This window comes from Cervus elaphus, chromosome 29 (genome assembly GCF_910594005.1).
Source record: "Cervus elaphus chromosome 29, mCerEla1.1, whole genome shotgun sequence".
Classification (NCBI taxonomy): domain Eukaryota; kingdom Metazoa; phylum Chordata; class Mammalia; order Artiodactyla; family Cervidae; genus Cervus; species Cervus elaphus.
The window spans coordinates 2886923-2910670 of record NC_057843.1 but is presented as its reverse complement, the minus strand read 5'-3'; the positions used below and the strand labels follow the sequence as shown (position 1 = coordinate 2910670).

The 23748-nt window shown below is 49.2% G+C and overlaps 1 protein-coding gene across 9 annotated transcripts in view; it reads left to right on the top strand.

The window, feature by feature from the left end:
• Positions 1-23748, top strand: part of MFAP3L (microfibril associated protein 3 like) — a 116557-nt gene that overhangs the window by 9631 nt on the left and 83178 nt on the right. For 7 of the 9 annotated variants that reach the window (XR_006338564.1, XR_006338562.1, XR_006338565.1 and 4 more), the window contains exon 2: positions 14371-14791. Coding sequence is in view for 1 of the 9 variants with exons in the window: in XM_043890911.1 (XP_043746846.1) it covers positions 14500-14791 (292 nt within the window). In the remaining 8 variants the exon portion in view is untranslated. Of the gene's footprint in view, positions 1-9030; positions 9166-13816; positions 13839-14370; positions 14792-23748 lie in introns of those variants that run through there. The other 2 variants (XR_006338567.1, XR_006338568.1) reach the window with 2 other exon arrangements.

Sequence of the window (23748 nt, the reverse complement as noted above, 5' to 3'; positions counted from 1 at the left end):
TCACCTTCATGAAGAGGTTCTTTAGTTCCTCTTTACTTTTTGCCATAAGGGTGGTGTCATCTGCATATCTGAGGCTATTGATATTTCTTGGGCAGTCTTGATTCCAGCTTGTGCCTCATCAAGCCCGACATTTCACATGATGTACTCTGCACATAAGTTAAATAAGCAGGGTGACAACATACGGCCTTCACGTACTCCTTTCCCAATTTGGAACCAGTCCATTGTTCTATGTCTGATTCTAACTGTTGCTTCTTGACCTGCCTACAGGTTTCTCAGTAGACAGGTAAGGTGGTCTGGTATTCCCATCTCTGTAAGAATTTTCCAGTTTGCTGTGATGGAAAACATTAAAGCCATGTTTTCAACTTTCTTCTGATGTTTTTGTGAAGATAATTTTCCGCAGTGTCACATTGAAACACACTTAAACTTTATTTTTTTTTTATTTTTTTTTAATTATTTTTTTTTTCCAGTGGGTTTTGTCATACATTGATATGAATCAGCCATGGATTTACATGTATTCCCAATCCCGATCCCCCCTCCCACCTCCCTCTCCACCCGATTCCTCTGGGTCTTCCCAGTGCACCAGGCCAGAGCACTTGTCTCATGCATCCCACCTGGGCTGGTGATCTGTTTCACCATAGATAGTATACATGCTATTCTTTTGAAATATCCCACCCTCACATTCTCCCACAGAGTTCAAAAGTCTGTTCTGTATTTCTGTGTCTCTTTTTCTGTTTTGCATATAGGGTTATCGTTATCACCTTTCTAAATTCCATATATATGTGTTAGTATGCTGTAATGTTCTTTATCTTTCTGGCTTACTTCACTCTGTATAATGGGCTCCAGCTTCATCCATCTCATTAGGACTGGTTCAAATGAATTCTTTTTAACGGCTGAGTAATATTCCATGGTGTATATGTACCACAGCTTCCTTATCCATTCATCTGCTGATGGGCATCTAGGTTGCTTCCATGTCCTGGCTATTATAAACAGTGCTGCGATGAACATTGGGGTGCACGTGTCTCTTTCAGATCTGGTTTCCTCAGTGTGTATGCCCAGAGGTGGGATTGCTGGGTCATATGGCAGTTCTATTTCCAGTTTTTTAAGGAATCTCCACACTGTTTTCCATAGCGGCTGTACTAGTTTGCATTCCCACCAACAGTGTAAGAGGGTTCCCTTTTCTCTACACCCTCTCCAGCATTTATTGCTTGTAGACTTTTGGATAGCAGCCATCCTGACTGGCGTGTAATGGTACCTCATTGTGGTTATGATTTGCATTTCTCTGATAATGAGTGATGTTGAGCATCTTTTCATGTGTTTGTTAGCCATCTGTATGTCTTCTTTGGAGAAATGTCTGTTTAGTTCTTTGGCCCATTTTTTGATTGGGTCATTTATTTTTCTGGAATTGAGCTGCAGGAGTTGCTTGTATATTTTTGAGATTAATCCTTTGTCTGTTTCTTCATTTGCTATTATTTTCTCCCAATCTGAGGGCTGTCTTTTCACCTTACTTGTAGTTTCCTTTGTAGTGCAAAAGCTTTTAAGTTTCATTAGGTCCCATTTGTTTAGTTTTGCTTTTATTTCCAATATTCTGGGAGGTGGGTCATAGAGGATCTTGCTGTGATTTATGTCGGAGAGTGTTTTGCCTATGTTCTCCTCTAGGAGTTTTATAGTTTCTGGTCTTACATTTAGATCTTTAATCCATTTTGAGTTTATTTTTGTGTATGGTGTTACAAAGTGTTCTAGTTTCATTCTTTTACAAGTGGTTGACCAGTTTTCCCAGCACCACTTGTTAAAGAGGTTGTCTTTTTTCCATTGTATCTCCTTGCCTCCTTTGTCAAAGATAAGGTGTCCATAGGTTCGTGGATTTATCTCTGGGCTTTCTATTCTGTTCCATTGATCTATATTTCTGTCTTTGTGCCAGTACCATACTGTCTTGATGACTGTGGCTTTGTAGTAGAGTCTGAAGTCAGGCAGGTTGATTCCTCCAGTTCCATTCTTCTTTCTCAAGATTACTTTGGCTATTCGAGGTTTTTTGTATTTCCATACAAATTGTGAAATTCTTTGGTCTAGTTCTGTGAAAAATACCGTTGGTAGCTTGATAGGGATTGCATTGAATCTATAGACTGCTTTGGGTAGAATAGCCATTTTGACAATATTGATTCTTCCAATCCATGAACACAGTATGTTTCTCCATCTGTTTGTGTCCTCTTTGATTTCTTTCATCAGTGTTTTATAGTTTTCTATGTATAGGTCTTTTGAAACACACTTAAACTTTAGAGAAGATTGACCTTAAGATATTTGCATTGAACTCAGCTAGAAGGTTATTCTGGTTCAACCACATTTTGGGAATTATTGCTCTATATACAAAATTTCAAAACAATAACTTAAAAAATAATATCAAAATATTTTAAAATTACCGTTTGAAAATGGCAGTTACGGCAGTTTGGTCGTTAGTGGCATTTAGCCAGTTTGCCCTGGCCGTGACATCTGGCCCCCAGTCACTGTGGCCAGGCTCACACGGTCCTGCGGGGCCTCCCCCGTGCGGGCGGGCAGCTTGGCCTTTGCCTCTTTCACTGTCAGTGTAGACAGATCTACACGGTCCTTCCCCGTGTCACAGGGCCGCGGCAAGGCTCCGAGAGGTAATATCCGCAGCTCTGTATTGTAAATTGTAAATGCCGGACGAGCATAAGGGGTGTTGTTTTCATGCTGTTAACAAGAATTGAGTCTAGTAGAGCTGGAGGTACAGAATCTCTTCTGTCCTTGTTAAGGTCTGGCTCTTAGAGAGAGCCTGCTAAGAACACTCATGCGACTCTGCTTGTGACAGTGGGGCTGGTAAAGGAGAACAAAGCTTCTTAACTGCTCTCTGCAGTTACGAGCATATTTTCTCAAATAGATGAGATTTTATTCTGATGAAGGAAGAATCCCCAGGTGATCCAGTCCCTGTTCGGTGACTCTCAATGGCACTAATCAGACACCAGGGAGACCAGGACTGAGGGGTAGTTTCAACTCTGTGAAACATAAATGCCATTTCTGCAATCATAGGTACGTGCCAGAATCCCATCAGCCTCACTCACCTCTCACGCCTGAGTCCTTGGCCCTGCCCACGTCCTGGCCTCTTTGCCCAGGGACTCGTGGGCAGTGCCCTGCCTCTCCTGCAAGGATATGTCGAAGGCTGAGCTCTAGGGAGACCGTGGTTTATGTTTTAAACTTAGATTTGTGGTAAAGAATGGACACAGTTACCTAGAATTCTTAAGAAATGGGTGGAATTTGGAGGAAAGCAGGGTCTGCGAGGATGCCCAGTAAGGTGTGTGTGTGAGCGTGTGTGTGTATACTTACTCGTGTATGACCCTTTGTGACCCTACCCCATGGACTGTAGCCCACCAGGCTCCTCTGTCCATGGGATTTCCCAGGCAAGAATACTGAAGTGGGTTGCCATTTTCTATTCCAGGGATCTTCCCGACCCAGGGATCGAACCCGAGTCTCCTGCATTGCAGGCAGATTCTTTACCACTGAGCCATTTGGGAAGCCCGTAAGGCAGTCTATCTAAAGGAAGAGCTCAGAAGCAGCTGGCGATCTGGTGTTCTGTCCCGCTTCATTTCCTGCAGGAGGACCTTGGTCTGCAGACTGACACCTCCCAGCTCCTTCCCTCCACAGCACAGCCACACCCCTGCTTGTTGTGGTCACAGAATGGTGGATTTGGAGAAGAAATGACCAGCCATGCACCCCAGTCAGTGGCGGAACCCCCCTCCCCCACCCAGTCCACATGGGGCGTCACCCTTGGCCAGTGGGAGGTCGTCCATGTACAGGCAGATTGGGTTGAGAAAGGGGCCTTAAGTGTTTACCGTGTGTGCCAGAATCTGAGAAAATCTAAACACACAGTCGTTTCAGGCCTGAACATCATGTTTAGAAAGCAGGTTAAGAATATTGGTCTCTGGTTTATGCAGTCTCGGGAGAGGAGGCTACCCCTCCACCCAGGCAGAGCACCGGCCTCATGGGCAGGCACTCGGGATCAGCCCATCCTTCACGCATCACTCCAGAATGTGGGCGCCTCTGGCTGCTGTTCCAGGCGGGAAGGCAGTCCTGGCCTGTGGAGACGTCTAGGCTCCCATATGCGCCCCAGCTCCTGCCTGGTCTGACTTTGCACGGAGGAGCTTATTTACCAAATACATCCTGAGTGTCTTGGAAATGGACTCACAGTGAAATTAAATGAGGAAGAATGGAAGGTCAGCTGAAGCTATGCTGTAGATTAGCCAGTAAGAGAAAATTAATTGCTCTAGAATAAAAATTTGAATCTCCCTATAGCAGCATGCATGCGTGCTCAGTCGTGTCTGACTCTGTGCAACCCCATGGACTGTTGCCCGCCAGACTCCTCTGTCAGTGGGATTCTCCAGGCAAGACTACTGGAGTGGGTTGCCATTTCCTACTCCAGGGATCTTCCCACCCAGGTATCAAACTGATGTTTGACCGAATCTCCCTATATACACACTCCAAAGAATAGGGAGAATGTTTTGAAAGGACATAATTTAGTTTCAGGTTTTTTTTTTTTTTTATAAGTGGAAGGAGAATCTAGAAAAATACCTAGTGATAGAGACAGGAAGAGAAAGTGAAAAACAGCTCAAGGTGCTTCTGTACCAGCTGTAAGTCTGATACATGATCTGATCATCACAGTGTCAGACGTCAGAGAAAAATGCCAACGCAGCGTCCTCAGCTCCTGTCTGCCTCCTGCCGTGCTTCAGGAATGGGTCTGGCAGCACAAAGGTACCCCCTCATCAGGGGTTGCATCCGCTTTGTATTCAGTCCCCAGGTTTGGTTTATTCCCTAGACTGTCAGATTTCTGAGGAAGTATCTCTCTGATCAAGTAAGGATTTTCTTTAATTGGGCCCCAAACTGTTTTAGACTGTTCATTTGAAATGAGAATTCAAAGATGTAAAATACAGGCCAAAACATCAATAAACTCTTCTGAAAGATACTCTTGTGATTAGAACAGCCCTCGGTGTCTGTCTCAGCTGCCAGAACAATGAAAAACTGCCTTTATGGAGCCCAGAGGTTTTAGTACAATACCAGATCTGAGATGGGCATGACGTTTTATTCTGGTTTGAAGCCACTAAACTGTGTGTCCTCAGGCAGTCTGTTGCCTTCTTTGGCCTCTCTGTCTTACCTTGTGTTAAAAAACCAAAACAAACAGAAAACCCCACAAAAAAAAAAAAAAAAAAAAACTTTGAGAAGAGATGCCTGGGGTTTTCCAGACATAACATTCTTGTTTTGTGAACAGATAGAAGCAATAGACCTGTTTTTATCTTGCTTGACAGTAGTCATTAGGTGAAGATCCCATGAAGAAGGGAATGGCAACCCACTCTAGTATTCTTGCCTGGAGAATCCCATGGACAGAGAATTCTGGTGGGCTACAGTCCATGGGGTCGCAAAGAGTCGGACACAACTGAGCCCCTAACTAGCAGAAAACCTTTAATACCGTTCTTTTTCTCTTTCTCCTTTTCTAAACCTTATATTTATGAGAGCTTTATTTTATATGATTCCTACTTTTTTCCTCTTTTTAAAATATTTATTTATTTTTAATTTATTTGTTTTTTAATTGAAGGATAATTGGTTTACAGAATTTTGTTGTTTTCTGTCAAGCGTCACCGAGCATCAGCCATAGGTATACATGTGTCCCCTCCGTCTGGTCCCTCCCTCCTACGTCCCACCCTTTCCCACCCCCCAGGTGCAGTTTGAGTTCCCGACATACAGCAGATTTCCGCTGGCTCTGTTTTACTTATGGTAGTGTGTGCTTCCATGCCGCTCTCCACAGAAAAGGGGAAGAAGGTGGCAGAGGAGTAAGATGATTCTTCTAATCAGAAAAGGCACACAGCATGTGGGAAAAAATGAAGATCCAAGAAGGGTTTCTTATTATGCTGGATCCATTAAAACTAAGTATTACAGAAATGACATCTTGGGGTCTCTCATTCGTTGTTAGGTTTGAAAAGCAGTGATTTAAAACATCCATTTTTGAAAAGTTAGGCGCTTTTGCGTATCAGAAAAATAACCAGGTGTACAATGCTGTAGAGGCCTGAACGTCAGTGTGGTTCATAGAGTAGAATGAGCCCTTTTGTTCTAGCTCCTTCTGAATTGTTCAGTGACCTTGCCAACCTCGTCTGGGGGTCACTCCCCCATTACCTGTGTGCAGCTCATCCTTGACGTACAAATCTGTATAATATTAGGGCTTCCCTGGTGGCTCAGTGGTAAAAAAAAATCTCGCCTGCCAAGCAAGAGACACAGGCTCGATCCCTGGGTGTGGAAGATCCCCTAGAGGAGGAAATGACAACGCGCTCCAGTACTCTTGCCTGGAGCATCCATTGGACAGAGGAGCCTGACAGGCTACAGTCCATGGGGTCGCAAGAGTCGGACACGACTTAGTGACTCAACCACCCACCGCCGTCATATACATTTCCCCTCGTGTGCCAGGTCCTCTCCAGTCACCATTGTCTCTTTGGGCCCTGGCCCCCTTGGCAAACTCCTTTGTCATTAGACCCCAGGGTCACTTCCTGGACCCTGCCCCACTGCAGGCTCCGTCTGGTACCACGTGGGTCTTTGAGCCCTGTCTGGCGCGGCGGTTGTCCCACTGTCCTGTGACGGTCGGTTCACTCTCCGTGTCCTCCTCCTCGACTCCGGAGGACTGGGGTAAGGACCTGTCCTCCCCGTGAGCTCCACACCCCAGCCGTGTGCCTGACAGGGAAGCGCCTCAGTTATTGCGCAGTGCTGTGGACGGATGCCGCGTGCTTCCAAAGATGCTCTTCCTCCTTTCATGTAACCTTCACATCTCCGTCTGGGTTGGGAGCTGGCTTTGTGTGATGCGAGGCGTCAGGATCCCTGCACAGGCAGCTTCCAGAGCACGTGTCAGGAAGAAAGAAGGACTGAGTGACCCTCTTTCTTTAACATGACTTTGGACATCGAGACAGAACTCAGCTGCTTGAGGACTTAAATGCTGCAGCTGGGCTGCAGTCACCATGGCCGGAGCATGCTTGCTCCACAAAACTCTTCATCTTGGCTTTAGATGCCCTTAGCTTGTGCTCGGGCATCTCACTTGTAGCTCAGTTGGTCAAGAATCTGCCGGACCTGCCTGCAATGCAGAAGACCCAGGTTCGATTGCTACGTTGGGAAGACCCCCTGGAGAAGGAAATGACAGCGAACTCCAGTACTCTTGCCTGGGAAATCCCATGCACAGAGACCCTGGCGGGCTACAGTCCGTGGGGTCACACACAGTCGGACACGACTGGGCGGCTGAGCACACACACAGCGCGGCCCGTGTTCAGACGTCACCTCCACCACCTAAAGACTCAAGTGATCGGAGGAAGGGTGGGCTGGCAGGATTTTGTCATTTTTCTTTAAAATTGCAAAAGAAAATCATTTTTAAACTGTGTTTGTAAAAGAAGGTTTGTTCTTGTTTGTTTGGTCACTCCATTGTGTCCTGTTGTGACCCCATAGCCAGCCAGGCTCCTCTGTCCATGGGACTTCCCAGGCAAGGATGCTGGAAGTGGGTTGCCATTTCCTTCTCCAGGGGATCTTCCCAATCCAGGGATCGAACCTGCATCTCCTGCACTGGCAGGTGGGTTCTTTACCACTGAGCCATCAGGGAAGCCCAGGTTAAAAAGCTTAGTGTGGGTGTTTTTCACTGATTATAAGACATAGGAAAGGAAGTTCCAGAAAGATAGCCAAACTAGGGAGGTGGCAGCTGGCTATCAGTTCTTTTGTGTGTTTTTATTTTGTGGGGTTTTAAAATTTTGGGCTACTCTTTTTTTTAAGTCTTTATTGAATTTGTTACAGTATTGCTTCTGTTTTATGGGGTTTTTTTGCGGGGTGGGGGTTGGCTGTAAGGCATGTGGGATTCTTAGCTCCCCAGCCAGGGGCTGAACCTGCCCCGCCTGCCCCGGAAGGCAGTCTTTACCACTGAACTGCCAGGGAAGTCCCAAGGCTGTCAGTTTTGAATGTTAGCGTCTATGACTTACTGAGTGTGTCAGGCCTCTCCATTCCACAGGAAGCTGAGATTTCCCACCACCCGAGGAGTAGGGACTGATCAAGACTGCGTCTTATCTAAAGGGTGGCCTCTGTGCTGCTTACATCACTTATGCACAAGTGAAAACCAGTGATAACTCTTTGTAGATGTTGTGACAAAACCCCGTTGTATGAAGTATAAAGTTATTCATCACAGTTGATGGGGAAATGCCAGCATGGACCCTGCCAAGAAAAAAACAATCATGCACATTCATGTAGTTCAGAACACCCTGACACAGGAGGCCCTTTCCCTTCCAACTCCAGAACTGCATGGTCAATAGTCATGTTTTACTATAGGTGAAGAGATAGCAAGTAAGACTCCACAAAGCATCTTATTAAAATGCTTTTAGAGAAAATGCAGTTGTTTGGAAGAAGGGGAACGGCCAAGCTGAAGAAAGAACCTTTGATGCTTGCTGACTGTTTTCTCTTTTGTTTCATTTATTTTTAAAGTCAAGTATTCTGTGAAAGTTTTCCGAGCACGCCCATGAACCTCAACAATTCGTCCATTGTGGCCGTGGGTAGGCCTGGTTTGGGGATCTGTGGCCTTCCTTGTTGTATTCTGAAGGACTGTGTTTTAAGCTGGTGGATTTCAGCCCTCGTGGTTTACCCTTCAGAGGCTGAAATGTCTTTCCGAATGTGACGGTGATATTAACTGAACTTCTCGAAGTGCCACGTGCGAAGTCTGACAAGCTGAACAAAGTCCGTTTGTGGAATGTTTTCCCAGTGTGCAAAGGGGCGTGATGTCTTTCTGTTCTCTTGGCGACTCCTGCCTCTTGAGCAGCTGCCTGGGGCTTCCACCCCAGTGTGGCTGCAGAGCAGATGTGGAAGGAAGGAGGCAGGACCTTGGGTGTGGGGAGGAAGGAGAGTCTGCTGAGCTGCCCTGAGTCCCTGGGAGGGCCAAGGTCTTGTGTGGGAGGGGTGTCAGGGAGTCTGGAACAAGCTGTACCTGCCCTGGGACAACTAGGACTCGGGTCTGCACCATGGGACTCCCGGGGATGCGGGAGAGCTGGAGTGGGGCTGGGACTGGGGAGGCCAGCAGCAAACACCCATCCCAGTGTCGCCAGCCTGCCCCCACGCTCCTGGCACCGGCAGAGCACGCTGAGCCAGCTGCTGTCTCTCACCGTAAGTAGACACGGCCTGTAACTCTGCATTCTACGGCGTGTTGACCCCGCAAGTCCCTGGCAGTGTGCCCGGCACATAATAGATACTTTTGTAAAAATCTGAACTTGAAAGGGCAGGGCATGAAATAGGGTGAATTCTTAATTAAAAACTGTTAATTCATTCATGTGCATTAAATGCTTTCTTTTTAAAAATAAATGTTCACAGAGGGTTTTAGAGTAAAAACGCCTGGATTACAAACAGCCCATAAAGGACACATTCTGTTCTCTAAGTGCCTTGGTGACTTTTCAGATGGGGAAGGAGGGGAGTGATGAGTCTGCTCCCTACTTGGCCTGCATGGGGGGCGGGCGGGGGTGATGCCTCGGCTCCCTACCTGGTAAGGTCTCTGAGGGAACCAGGTGCCAGCCCGGAAGAGTCGCTGTGTTTCTAGCCCAGAACACTGACTGACGTGATTGGAAGATGATTGGACAGTAGTCTCCTCTTCTCTTTGTCCTGGCTGGGACAATGTGTTGGAAAGTAGAAACCACGTGGCCAGCCTTTGTTTGAAAGTACCTCTGATTTATGCATCTTAAAGCCTAGTGTGATCTCCCGTTTACCGTATTCTCCCTAATTGCGGGGGAGAAAAAATGTCATAATGTGTTTACTGCACATACGCATGAGAACCGCGCTCCTACTATGTCTTCTTTCTGTTTCTCTCTGAGGTCCTTGGTCAGCGTCTATAGGCCTCCCCCCAGACCAGGGAGTCAGAGTGACCCCAAGCTCTGTCCACGGCGCTCATGCGTCTCAGACCTGTGGCTGATCATCTGCTAAGTCGTGTCCAGCTCTTTGCGACCCCAGGGACTGCAGCATGCCAGGCTCCCCTGTCCTGCACTGCCTGCCGGAGCTTGCTCAAACTGATGTCCATTGAATCGGTGATGCCATCCAACCATCTCATCCTCTGCTGCCCCCCTCTCCTCCTGCCCTCAGTCTTTCCCAGCATCAGGGTCTTTTCCAGTGAATCAGTGCTTCATGTCAAGTGACCAAAGTATTGGAGCTTCAGCTTCACTCCTTCCAATGAATATTTAGGGTTAAATTCTTTTAGGATTGGCTGGTTTAATTTTCTTGCAGTTCAAGAGACTCTGAAGAGTCTTCTCCTGCACTGCAATTTGAAAGCATCAATTCTTTAGTGCTCAGCATTCTTTATGGCCCGCTCTCACACCTGTACACAACTATTGGAAAAACCATAGCTTTGACTATGTTTAAAGTCTGCATTTACTGCATTCTCCCTAATTCCAAAAAAAAGAAAAAGCCACAGTGTATTTACGGCACATGTTCATGAGAACCTGTCTCCTACTGTGACTCCTTTCTCCTCCTCCCTGAGGTCCTTGGTCAGCATCTGCCCTCATCTCCCTCTAGGGAGTCGGAGGAAACCCAGGTGCTGTCCACTGTGCTCACGCTTCTCAGATCTGAGCCCCTTCAAAGGAACCGTGGCTGGAAATCATTTGTCGTGATTTCCAGTGGTGGGACGGCAGTCACAATGTATTCAACAGAACTGAAAACAAGGTGTGATGTAACTTAGAGTAAACTCAAGAAGCATTAATTTCAGTGAAGGATTCTTTGTACATTGTATTAGTAATTTTTATTTATCAAGCCAAGCAGTGCATGTTTGACATACATGTGATCATAAGTTCTTGTAACAGCCGTTACTGGTAAGTCCTGGGCCAGAAACACCCAGGCAGTCAGGGCGGTTAGATCCGGGATCCTCGCCTAGTTGCTGTCAAACCTGAGCCCATGTCTTAACTGTTCTGTAAGGAGCAGGTCAGCTTGATAACTTCCTGCTGAAAGAAAACCACAAGATGAGCCACGTAAAGAAAACCATAGTCCCAGGGGGTAATGTGTCATGATCCTGGGCCCCCTAGTTCCTGCTGGGGGGTCACATGTGGGCTGTCCAGGATAGGAAGGCACCCAGCCCTGTGGGGAGTGTGTGTGTCTTTCCTGCTGAAGAAATCTGTGACCCGAAGTTGCTTTATCATCCCTGGTACCTCTTCAGTGTTTTTATCCACACAGTTGGAATGATATTTTCTGCTTTTGAAGACAGATGCATTCATTCAGCAATTCACTGGGCATCTAAAGTGTCAGGGAACGTGAACTCCGAAGAGACAAAGATGAGGTTGACAGTATGGTCCGGATGGTATATTAGCCTCGGGAAAGACATCGGCACTAGTGGAACAGAAGGAGGAGTTTAGATATAGATCATTGTGTTTGACAAGGGGGCAGGGCCAGCCACTGAAAAAGGAGGGTGTTTTCTATAGCTGGTGCAAACAGGCTGGATGCCCCTGTGGGGAAGAAATGAACCTTGGTCCTTCCTCACACCATATACAAAGTAACCAAAGTGGGTGCATGGAAAAGCTGAAACTGGAAGGGGCATGGGAGTGCTTCTGGTCATGATGGAAGCATTCCACATCTTGTGTATTGTGGTTACATGGGTGTATAAGTCTGCCCAAACCTGTTAAAATGCATACCCAACATGGGCACTTTTTTAAATTTGTAAATTACAGCACAGTAAAGTTGATTTCTGGCTTCCCCAGTGGCTCAGCAGTAAAGAATCCGCCTGCCAGTGCAGTATACGCAAGAGATGTGAGTTTGATCCCTGGGTTGGAAAGAGCGCCTGGAGCAGAAATAGCAACCCTCTCCAGTGTTCTTGCCTAGAGAATCCGATGGACAGAGGAGCCTGGTGTGCTACGGTCCAGGGCTTGCAGAGTCAGACATGACTGAGCACAAGCAAAGTTGATTTTAAAAGAGAAATCACATCGTCTCTCCCCTGCTTAACATTTTTCGATGAATGATAAAATCCAGGTTCCTTCCTGTGTCCTCTAGAGCCCTAGGAGGTCTGGACCCGTCCGTGTCTGTGACACGTGTGGCAGCTCCCCGTTTGCTTTAGTTGGCTCTTCCTAGAAGGCCCTTTTCTGGGGTCTGGGTGATTCCCAAAGAGCTCCGAGGCCACCTCCTCAGGGAAGTTCTTCTGGAGTGCCTCATTTGGCACTCAGGTGCATCATGATGTGTTTTTCAAAGCGTGTGTGGTTATCCAAAGTTCTTATACACATGGTATTTATTCTGCTTTTCCCCATGAGGATATAATCTCCACAGGAAAGATCTATATTGTCTGTTCATCTGTCTCTGGGACCTAGAATAATGTCTGCCCAGAGCAGATGTTTCCTGGTGGCTCAGAAGGTAAAGAATCTGCCTGCAGTGCAGGAGACGGGAGTTCAACCCCGTGGAGAAGGAAATGGCAACCCACTGCAGTATTCTTGCCTGGGAAATTGGGGGCCTGCAGTCCACAAGAGTCGCAAAGAGTCGGAGACGACTGAGCAGCTGACACTTTCGCTTTCATAGTAGATGTTTAGTAATTCTTTTTGAATAAAAGGGATAAGGAATCCAGATTGTGTAGCACCGCAGTGCAGAGACGCAGATACTTGCTACATAAAGTAGGGGCGCGGTATGGCTCGTGTTTAGAGTGGCTGGAGGGGTCGGCCTGGAATCCGGGCCAAGACTGAAGACAGGTGGTCAGCCCAGAAGGCTCCCTCCGCACTCCTAGGAGGGGGACACGGAGACCCCCAGGGAGGGCCCTCCGAGGACACAGACGTGGGGGCCTGCCCATGCAGTATTCAGCAGGTGGAGCTCACAGTGTGGTGTTAGGGACGTTCAGAGGGGAAGAGGGTGGTGCAGTTGAGGACTGTCCCCGCGCCTTCCCGCACAGACGGTGCCGTGGCCTGGTTGGCAGACTGACCCCTTGGTCTGAGGGCACTGATGTGACTCCCCGCGGGGCATCCTGGCGGGGAAGTGTGTGGGCTGTGGGTGGTACCGTCCGCAGGGAGGGGGTCAGGACCAGGAACGTGGCCCGGGGGGTGCTCAGGTGGGAGGTGGCAGGAGCGGCTGCAGGGGAAGGAGAGGGGCTGGGGAAGAACAGGGAGCAGCGTCAGTGGGGGCGTGGAGCACAGAGGCCCCAGAGAAGGAGAGGATGGGGAGAGCAGCCGTCACAGTGACAGCTCCACAGGGCTGGTAAGGAAGAGACTGGCGATGTGAGCAGGATCCGCAGGGGACTCAGCCCCGCACCCCGTGGGGGGCAGGCCATACCACCGCGGGCCACAATGTTGGTTCTGAAGCTGGAGAGACCATGGAGGGAAGAGGACAGCGGACCCGCAAGCGCAGCTGCCCCAGGGCCTGCCGCCTCCGCGGGCCTGGCTGGGCCGGCGGCATGCCTTGGTATCTGCGAGCACGTCGTGGGTGTCGTTTGTCCCCAGTTCTGTGCGGGCCTCTGGGGTGGCAGCCAGGACGTCCCGGGGCGGGTTGCATCCCGCTGGACACTGGCGGGAGGACACGGTCTCGGGGGGGTGTCTGTGTGCCTGGGTGCTGGCCGGGGCAGCCTAAGGGGAGTCGGGAGACCAGGAAACCCAGTGAGGCCACTGGGGAGGTGGGGTGCAGGGCAGGACGGCTACTGAGAACCTCAGAGTGACCTGGAACTTCAGAATTTAGAATGTGGAGAGAAGAAAGGCCCTGGGGTGTGGCCATGTCTTAGTGGGTGAGATGGAGCGGGGGGCAGCAGGTGGGGGTTAGATCTCGGGTGAGCAAGCGCAGCCACCCACCATGTCACACCCGACATCCCCGGAGGCAGGTGAAGATGGAGGCCGAGGAGTTCAGTGAGTGAGGCGGGCGGGAGGGGAGGGTCGCGGGGGCAGAGGGCGCTGGAGCCGTTGCCTGAAAGGGGAAGGGTGTCCCAGTCTGGGGAGGGCCATGCCAGCTGATGCTGGGGGAGCCCTTCCGCCGTGGCAGACCCCGGGGTGCACTGCAGGAGGCAGAGGGCATGTCCACCGGCAGAGAGAGATTCTGAGCACCCAGTGCATCCCTGGGGTCCCCAAGGGGACAGGTGGGGGGTGAGAGGAGGCCTCGTGGTGCTGACTGAGGAAAGCCAGGGTCGGCCTTTGAGCCCTGCAAGGTCGTGTGATATAAAGTTACGCTGTTCCTGCCAGGAGTCTTATGTTTCAGTAGCAGAAATAACAAACTCATATATCATGATTTTCCATGAACATTTGGAACAACTACATAATTGGTGTGCTATTTAAAAATTAGCCAGATGTGTGTTTTAGCTGGGTTTCTAACATATTGTAAATAATCATTTTAAAGTATGAATGCTAGTATTTATGCATTTCTTTTTTTTTTTTTTCTAAACAGGTTTTTAATCAGGAGCCAACTCCATGGAGCCAGGCCAGGTTTGGCCCCTGGCCTGCTGTGAACGGAGTGTCACTCACTAGAGGACCCCCGGCCGGCTGGCTCTGCCGCCTCACGGGGTGAGCGAAGAAGATGGGTGGAGTGAAGAGCCACCTGCCCGAGTGCTTCCTGCCTCCCGTGCCCTTGCTGATCCTCGCGTCCACGCTGGCGACCGCCAGGAGTGTAGCCAACAGCACTTTAAACGCCACCGACGTGGCGGTGGGCTCAGCGCCCGTGGTCGTCGCCAGAACCGACCATATCATCGTCAAGGAAGGGAACAGTGCCTTGATCAACTGCAGTGTCTACGGCCTCCCCGAACCCCAGTTCAAGTGGTACAATTCGGCGGGCAAGCTGCTGAGCGAGAACGAGGAGGATCGAGGGGGAGGTAGGCCATCCCGCTCCTCCAGGGTCAGAGAAACAAGGAGGGGTTGGGCCGGTGCCCCGGACGCCTCTGGTTCTTACTCACATCGTTTCAGGATCTTCTTGAGTCTGGTTTTTCTCAGGCAAGAGAGAGAAATAGATATCCTTAAGGATTCACAGCAGCAATGAATTCATTTTTTTCACTCTTGACTCAGAAAACAAAAGGCAAGCATCAGTGTCTTTTAAAAAGCCTCTTGAAATGTTACAGTATAATGCATGCTAATTGCTGTAGGGGTGGATGTAAAGTGGGTTTTCCTTATGTGTCTCATTCATAACGGAGTTTTCCTTTGTTTCGTGAAATGTAGTGGTTGTCTATCCTTTAAAAGCCTTGCTTTTTTAAAAACTGTTATTTATTTCTTTGGGCTGTGCTGGTTCTTCGATGCTGTGCAGCCTTCCTCTGGTTGCAGTGCACGGGCTTCTCACTGTGCTCACTTCTCTTCTTCTGGAGCACAGGCTCTAGGGCCCACGGGCATCAGTAGTTGAGGCACGTGGACTCCAGAGCTCAGGCTCAGTAGTTGAGATGCACAGGCTTAGCTGCTCTCATGCATGTGGGATCTTCCTGGACCGGCGATCGAACCCATATCCTCTGCGTCGGCAGGTGGATTCCTAACCACTGGATCACCAGGGAAGTCCCTCGAGGTCACGCTTTTTGAAAGCAGTCTCTGTGCAGCTTCTCACCTGCAGCCAGAGATCACCTGTGTTTCCTGGCGACCTGGCTGAAGTTTCTAGACTGTTGGCCAGGAGGGAGTGGGGGAGGCTGCAAGAGGGAGAAGTGATGATGGGACCACAGAACTTGCCCACTAGAAGGAACCCTGGAAGCCCCTCTCTTATGTGACTTTTCCCTGGTCCTGTGGTCGTTAGCTGGGACCAGAACCTTCCATGCTGATACTACTCTGATCACAGAGCTGGTCCATGCTGACGGTGGGCAGACGGAACAACCCAGCCCCTTCCTCTCACTGCAGGTCAGGAGGAAGTGACGTCACACCTGTGAGGGGCGGTAGCCATGGCAACGTGCACATATTCAGGTCCCTGGACCCCAAGGGTCTTTCTGCAGGGCTAGGGATTCCAAGGACACGGCCACTGAAGTGACCAGGGCCTCCAGACTGAGTCTGCCGCCCCCTTGGGCCTGGAGCAGAGGTGGTCCCGGGTATAGAGGGCCATGGTGGGGACTCTGAGCCCTGTGTCCTGGCGAGAGGAGCGTACGGGCACAGTGTGGGCCTGGGCTTCAGCAGTGACGTTTCAATGTCTGTCTTGGAGTCATACTGACCACTCCAAGGAGATCTCGATGGTTGGTGTCCAGTTGGTCTCGGCAGGTGGACATGTGCTTCACGTCTCTGTCCGTGCTTTGGGTGGTTGAATGCCCTGGAGTCGCCTGGGGTCACTTTTCTTCCATCCGTGGGCACCGGGGGTGGAGGGAGCAGACACCCGGGTCCTGGAGACAGAGCCTAGGTTCAGGGCTCGTCTGCCAGAACCCTCCAGTCCTGTTTGTAGCTGTGTCCATGCTGACAAATCCCTTGGCTGTTCTAAAGCCTCATGAGGAAAGACACACTAGATTTTTTAAAAGAACTTGCGATATTGGTACTTAACATGCCAGCTCAGCTCTAGTGATTACCGCACATAATCAGAGTCATTTCAGGACACAGGTAACACGGGGTAATATTCAGAACCGCCAAGCAAGACAGAGGAAATGGAACGTTTATCCTCAGCATAAAATATGAGCATGAGTGTGCCTCTTGAGGAGCTGAAGTCTTCAAGTCTTCATTTATGGCAGGAAGATGTCCACCTTCTAACCAGGATATAGATTTCAGTTTCTGGGCTGATCAGCTGGGAGTTTACATGGAGTGGTATTTCATTAATAACTCAACAAAGAGGTGGTTGCTACAGCGTGGAAACAGCGCTGACGTCCTAGAATGTCAGTTACACGCGCACGCTGCAGTGGGAACAGCGCTGACATCCTAGAATGTCAGTTACACGCGCACAGTGCAGTGGGAAAAGCGCTGACACCCTAGAATGTCAGTTACACACACACGCTGCAGTGGGAACAGCGCTGACACCCTAGAATGTCAGTTACACACACACGCTGCAGTGGGAACAGCGCTGACGCCCTAGAATGTCAGTTACACACACACGCTGCAGTGGGAACAGCGCTGACGCCCTAGAATGTCAGTTACACACACACGCTGAAGTGGGAACAGCGCTGACGCCCTAGAATGTCAGTTACACACACACGCTGAAGTGGGAATGTCGCTGACATCCTAGAATGTCAGTTACACACACATGTTGCAGTGGGAATGGCTCTGACACCCTAGAATGTCAGTTACACACACACGCTGCAGTGGGAACAGCGCTGACACCCTAGAATGTCAGTTACACACACACGCTGCAGTGGGAACAGCGCTGACGTCCTAGAATGTCAGTTACACACACACGCTGAAGTGGGAATGTCGCTGACATCCTAGAATGTCAGTTACACGCGCACGCTGCAGTGGGAACACTCCTGACACCCTAGAATGTCAGTTACACACACACGCTGCAGTGGGAACAGCGCTGACACCCTAGAATGTCAGTTACACACACACGCTGCAGTGGGAACAGCGCTGACGTCCTAGAATGTCAGTTACACGAGTACGCTGCAGTGCTGCCTGGTGCTTGCTCAGTCGCTCAGTCGTGTCCAACTGTTGGTGACCCCAAGGACCCTGTAGCCCACCAGGCTCCTCTGTCCATGGGATTCTCCAGGTAAGAATACTGGAGTGGGTTGCCATTCCCTTCTCCAGGGGATCTTCCCAACCCAGGGGCTGAACCCTCATCTCTTGCATCTCTTGCAGGTAGGTTCTTTACCACTGAGCCACAGACCACTGCTGAAATCAAACAAGATGAGCATAAGTCCCATTAACAACCACCCCTGTTGACTAAGCCCCTGTACTGTGTTGCCCATTTTGTTTCTGGTCCTTACAGTGGGCATGAGGGTTTTGTGGCCTTGATCCTCACAGGTCCGAATTGAGAAGCAGGGGGATGGAGAAGACAGTACTCAGCAGGGTGTGGCTGGGTTGGGCTTCATTCTCCCTCTGTGCCTACCAGCACCTGCTCCTCCTCCAGGTCTCAGCAGAAAAGGGGTGGTGAAAGCCCCTGGCCAGATAGAACAGATGAGAGGCTGGATGGTCGGTGCACCAGCCCCATCACCGTCACCAAGAGGCAGTGCTAGGACCCCACCGTAATGCACGTATGAAGCATGCATACATACACCCAGGCGTGTTCAGAACCATTTGGTGAGTTGCCCACCGAGTGTGCTTTGCGATTCCAGGAGTACTTAATAGTATTTCATTTCTTGATGGTGCTGAGAAAGTGACACAACTGTTCCTGGTGCCTCTCCACGGGTCCTAGAAGGAACAGGTTGTTGCCTATCGCTGGTGGGAGCAGCAGCTGACTTGCTTTGTGTCCCTCGTGTTGTCTCTTCAATCCCACAGATCAGGAGAGGCCACTGTATGATCTGTTTCTGGAGGACTCTTGTCTTTTTTGGAGCTCACCAAAGGACACACTGGGGCTTCCCAGGTGGAACTAGTACTAAAGAACCCACCTGCCAACACAGGAGATGTAAGAGACCCGGGTTCAATTAGGACAAATCACTGAAGGAGGAAATGGCAACCCACTCCAGGATTCTTGCTTGGAGAATCCCATGGACTGAGGAGCCTGGTGAGCTACAGTCCATGGGGTCACAAAGAGTCAGAGACAACTGAAGCGACTTAGCACGCATGCAAAGGACCTGTTGGAGGTGGTCCCCCATTTTACAGAAATAACCCAGAGCTCCAATAACATGAGTAACCATAAATGGCCACAAAATGTCCTGTTTTCAGTTTTTCTTTTGCTACAGGTGAGTAGCCATATATAAGTGCCAGAAAGTGTTATAAAAATGCCCCTGTTATTTCAGGTATGAACTATCCAGTATATTTTTGCTGTAGTTTCTTACTCTGACTTTAAATCTTCAAAATGCACATTGGCACCTTTATCAGATGATAAATAACAAGCATCTCAAGAAAGTCTGCTCTGGAAAAGGTATAGGCCTTGGCAATCATGCCTGGCTCAGTTATGTTGGAAATTCTTACTTCAAGTGAGGTTTTAGGTTTCCCCATGGATTTGTTCTCCATTCTCTTGTAGTGTTCCGTCACCAAAAATAATTACAAATTATCTCTGAAAATATGCCCAGAGTTATCTGAGCTGAGTTATATGAAGTTCGTGATTCTTTCATGGCTGCTCCACCTTTGCAGAGTTCATTGTTATGAATTTTGGTTTAGTTTACATTGCTGTGGTGTTTTTATCCTCTGTTCCTGCAGATGTTTTTAGTAGCCTGTGAGATGCTTTTACCTCCTCCTGCCAAGGGACCACAGAAAACTGTGCTGGTCACGTCTTCAGACCTGAGTGAATCTCCCCCCACCCCAATATATCCAGGAGGGAGTCAGTGCCCACAGCATGAAGTGGACATCATTGTTTGCCTGTCTGATGAAGCATGGAATAGTGTGTGAACCTATAAAAGTGCTACGCTAAATTCCTCTTTTAGTAAATTAAATGTTTGAGATTTAAAAACTTGATTCCTTAAAATTTGTGTAATTGTAAATATACCACTGAAAATTCAGCAGAACAGAACAATGATGGCTCTTTGAGCAAGTTCCTTAACTTTTCAGAGCCAGTTTTCCCATCTGTAAAGCAGAGATAATCCTCTTTTACCTCCAGGCAGGGTTATGAGCCTTCCAAGATGCATTAGATGTTCAGTATGGTACCTGGAGAGGCTTCCCAGGTGGCTCAGTGGTAAAGAATCTGCCTGCGATGCTGGAGATACAGATTAGATCCCTGGGTTGGGAAGATCTCCTGGAGAAGGAAATGGCAACCCACCAGTATTCTTGCATGGAAAATCCCATGGACCGGGGAGCCTGGCGGGCTACAGTCCATGGGGTCGCAAAGAGTCCGACATGACTTAACGACTGAACAACAGCAGTACCTAGAGCACACCAATGCATCCGTAAACGGCAGCTGCGTCTCTGTTACTGGCCACTCCACCCTTGTTCTGTGATGTCACAGTCAAGATCCCAGGTGCTTCTGTCTCTGCTTCATAGGACGGTGTGTTTTGTAAAGAAAGGAAATAATTTTCTGAGCAATTTCTTATTCACTCTCTCAAGTTCTCAACCTTAAAAAAAAAGAAAAAAGAAAAAGCATGTCTCTCCCTGAAGTGTTATTTAAAATCTTGAGATGACACTGTGATGGCAAGGGAGGCACCTTCTCTTCCATCAGCCACCTCCCCCTTCCAGGCGTGTTCCCTCCGTGTGCAGAGGCCTGCTGACCCCCGCGTGCTCCAGCCGTGGAGAAGGCAGTGCGTGTGGATGCTGTGGGGGAGGTTATGCACACGGCGTACTTTCCTTTTGTGGGAGTCAGTGGCTCTCTCACCCAGAGGACACCAGCCAAGCCTGGAGGCATTTTTGGTAGTCGTGGTCGGGGCAGGAGAGGAAGGAGCGGGAGATGGTGCTGCTGGTATCCAGTGGGTGGACACCAGGAATATTCTCAGCACCCCACAACACACAGGACAGAGAAGTGTCGTTGTTGCTCAGTCACTCAGTCGTGTCCGACTCTTTGAGACCCCAGGAACTGTAGCCCGCTAGGCTCCTCTGTCCATGGCATTTCCCAGGCAAGAATACTGGAGTGGGTTGCCATTTCCTTCTCCAGGGGATCTTCCTGATCCAGGGATCGAACCCATGTCTCCTGCATTGACTCTTTACCCCTGAGTCACCAGCGAAGCCCTCCAAAGAATTATCTGATGCAAAATGCCAGCCCAAGTGGAAAAACCCTTAGTTCAGTTCAATTCATTTCAGTTTCTCAGTCATGTCCAACTCTTTGCAACCCCATGTACACCAGGCTTCTCTGTCCATCATCAGCTGGAGAAACCCTGGTCCCACCTAAAGAAGCATTTTAGCCAGCTAAAGAATCATTCCACAGTCAGTTTAGTCACCTGTGAGAACCAGTAATGTAGTTTTCCGTAAAAGTGGTACTTTGGTTCATTTTCCAGAAGGAATCATGTGAGAGGCCAGCCTGCTAACGGGCCACCACCGTTTGTAGTGTTTCTTCAGTGCTTTTCAGCACTCCCTTTGGGATCAATCCTTTAAAGCAGAGCACAACCGCAGGCTGCGTACGCCTTGAGCCTTCCCCCGTCCCCCACCTTCCTGAGCAGAGAGCTGAACTAAGCCGGGATGATCCCAGGCTCCTCGGCCCCACGTGATGTAGGAAGCAGCTTGTTAGCAGCCCCAGGACTGCCTGAAGAGCCGCTCAGGAGGATGGGACCCTGGGGCACGGGCGCCTGGGGGCTGCGGTGTCTGTGGCCTGGGTCTCTGCGGTGGCTGGGGTCTGGGGAGGCGGGAAGGGTGGCTCGCACCTCTTGCAGAAGCCCCGTGACAGCCACGTGGGGCTCTGCTTGTGTTCAGTTCCATTTTGTAAAGACTGGATGCCTTCCCTGAGTCTCCTCTCTTTCACATACTGGAGAGCAGGCTCCACACTTAGAGACAGAAAAGTGTGGACTCGGTGCAGCGTCATTCGACTGAGTGTGTGCACTGCCTTTCTGTCTGTGTAAGCGTTATCAGGACCCTCACCTCCTGGAAAGTCTTCAGTTGGTTTCATGAAAATAACCTCCTTGTTTGAACGGATCCTCCTTGAGAAGCTGAAGAGCCTCCATGTCTAAATGAGGTTGTGAGCAGAGACTTAATCTTCTCGTACCACCTATCAGGGTTTCCCAGGTGGTAAAGAATCTACCTGCAATGCAGGAGACACGGGTGATATAGGTTCAGTCCCCAGGTCAGGAAGATTCCTTGGAGCAGGAAATGGCAACCCACTCCAGTATTCTTGGCTGGAGAATCCCATGGACAGAGGGGCCTGGCGGGTCTCAGTCCATGGAGTCACTAAAGAGTCGGACACGACTTAAGGACTAAACAACATCTACTCCTATCCATGAGTAGATGAACCATACATTTGGTTTACCCTTTACAGAAAGACCTCTCCAAGGAAAAAGAGAAATCCTTTCCTTCTAAGAAATAATTTAAGGGAAATTCTAAGAGCTTTGTATTTGGTCATGATGTTATTTTTTAAATTTATTTTTAATTGAAAGATAATTGCTTAACAATATTGCTTTGATTTCTGCCATGCATCATGAATTAACCATAGGTGTACGTCTGTCCCCTCCCTCTTGAACTTCCCTCCCTCCCCTGCTCTTTCCCACCCCTGTAGGTTGTTACAGAGCCCTACTTTGAGTGCCCAGAGTCATAACAGCAAATTTCCATTGGCTCTCTATTTTACATATGCTAGTGTTAATGCATTGGAGAAGGAAATGGCAACCCACTCCAGTGTTCTTGCCTGGAGAACCCCACGGACAGGGAAGCCTGGTGGGCTGCCGTCTGTGGGGTCGCACAGAGTCGGACACGACTGAAGCGACTTAGCAGCGGCAACAGCAGCAGTGTGTGTGCTTTTCATGTCAGTATACATCAAGGCTGTATACTGTCACCCTGCCGATTTAACTTATATGCAGAGTACATCATGAGAAATGCTGGGCTGGATGAAGCACAACTTGGAATCAAGATTGCCGGGGGAAATATCAATAACCTCAGATATGCAGATGACACCACCCTTATGGCAGAAAGTGAAGAGGAACTAAAAAGCCTCTTGGTGAAAGTGAAAGAGGAGAGTGAAAAAGTTGGCTTAAAGCTCAACATTCAGAAAACTAAGATCATGGCATCTGGCCACATCACTTTATGGCAAATAGATGGGGAAACAGTGGAAACAGTGAGAGACTTGGCTCCAAAATCACTGCAGATGGTGACTGCAACCATGAAATTAAAAGACGCTTGCTCCTTGGAAGAAAAGTTATGACCAACCTAGACAGCGTATTAAAAAGTAGAGACATTACTTTGCCTAAGAAGGTCCATCTAGTCAAAGCTATGGTTTTTCCAGTAGTCATATATAGATGTGACAGTTGGACTATAAAGAAAGCTGAGTGCTGAAGAATTGATGCTTTTGAACTGTGGTGTTGGAAAAGACTCTTGAGAGTCCCTTGGACTGCAAGGAGATCCAACCAGTCCATCCTAAAGGAGATCAGTCCTGGGTGTTCATTGGAAGGACTGATGCTGAAGCTGAAACTCCAATACTTTGGCCACCTGATGCGAAGAACTGACTCACTGGAAAAGACCCTGATGCTGGGAGGGATTGGGGGCAGGAGGAGAAGGGGACAACAGAGGATGAGATGGTTGGATGGCATCACCAACTCAATGGACATGGGTTTGAGTAAACTCTGGGAGTTGGTGAAGGACAGGGAGGCCTGGCATGCTGCAGTCCATGGGGTCGCAAAGAGTTGGACGCAACTGAGCGACTGAACTGAACTGAATGCTTTCATGGGCATGATGTTAATTTTTGATGCTGAGTGGTCCTCAGGATGGCTGGGCAGATGGGGCTTTTGGCAGATGTGCGTTTGGAGGAGAACTGTGCTCACAGCATCTCCATGTCTGTACCGTCACCTTTCTCAAGCTGCTTCACCTCCGGGAGAGGCTGGTGCTCTGGTTCTGTCCAGCGGTCATTTGATTGGAAGGTGTTGACCTGGGTGTTATTCCTGATCTGTCATGTCGAATCACGGTAACCTGCGTACCATGGCATTTCTCGGGGTCATAGGTTTAGCTGTCACCGCACGATGCTGTCGACCTGTTTCTCTAGTTGCTGGGCTGGTCCCCTGACCCAGTTCTGTGGACGTGAGCTTGTGCCACCCTGAGTGACTCGCCTTCCGTGTGCCCAGGCCCCGAGGTGACAAGCGATACAAGTCAGCTGCTTTCCCGGCCTGGGGACCCAGATGTTGGCTTCTCCCAGAGGATGTTAGCTGGGAGGAAGGTCTGTCCTTCCTCTGTCCCC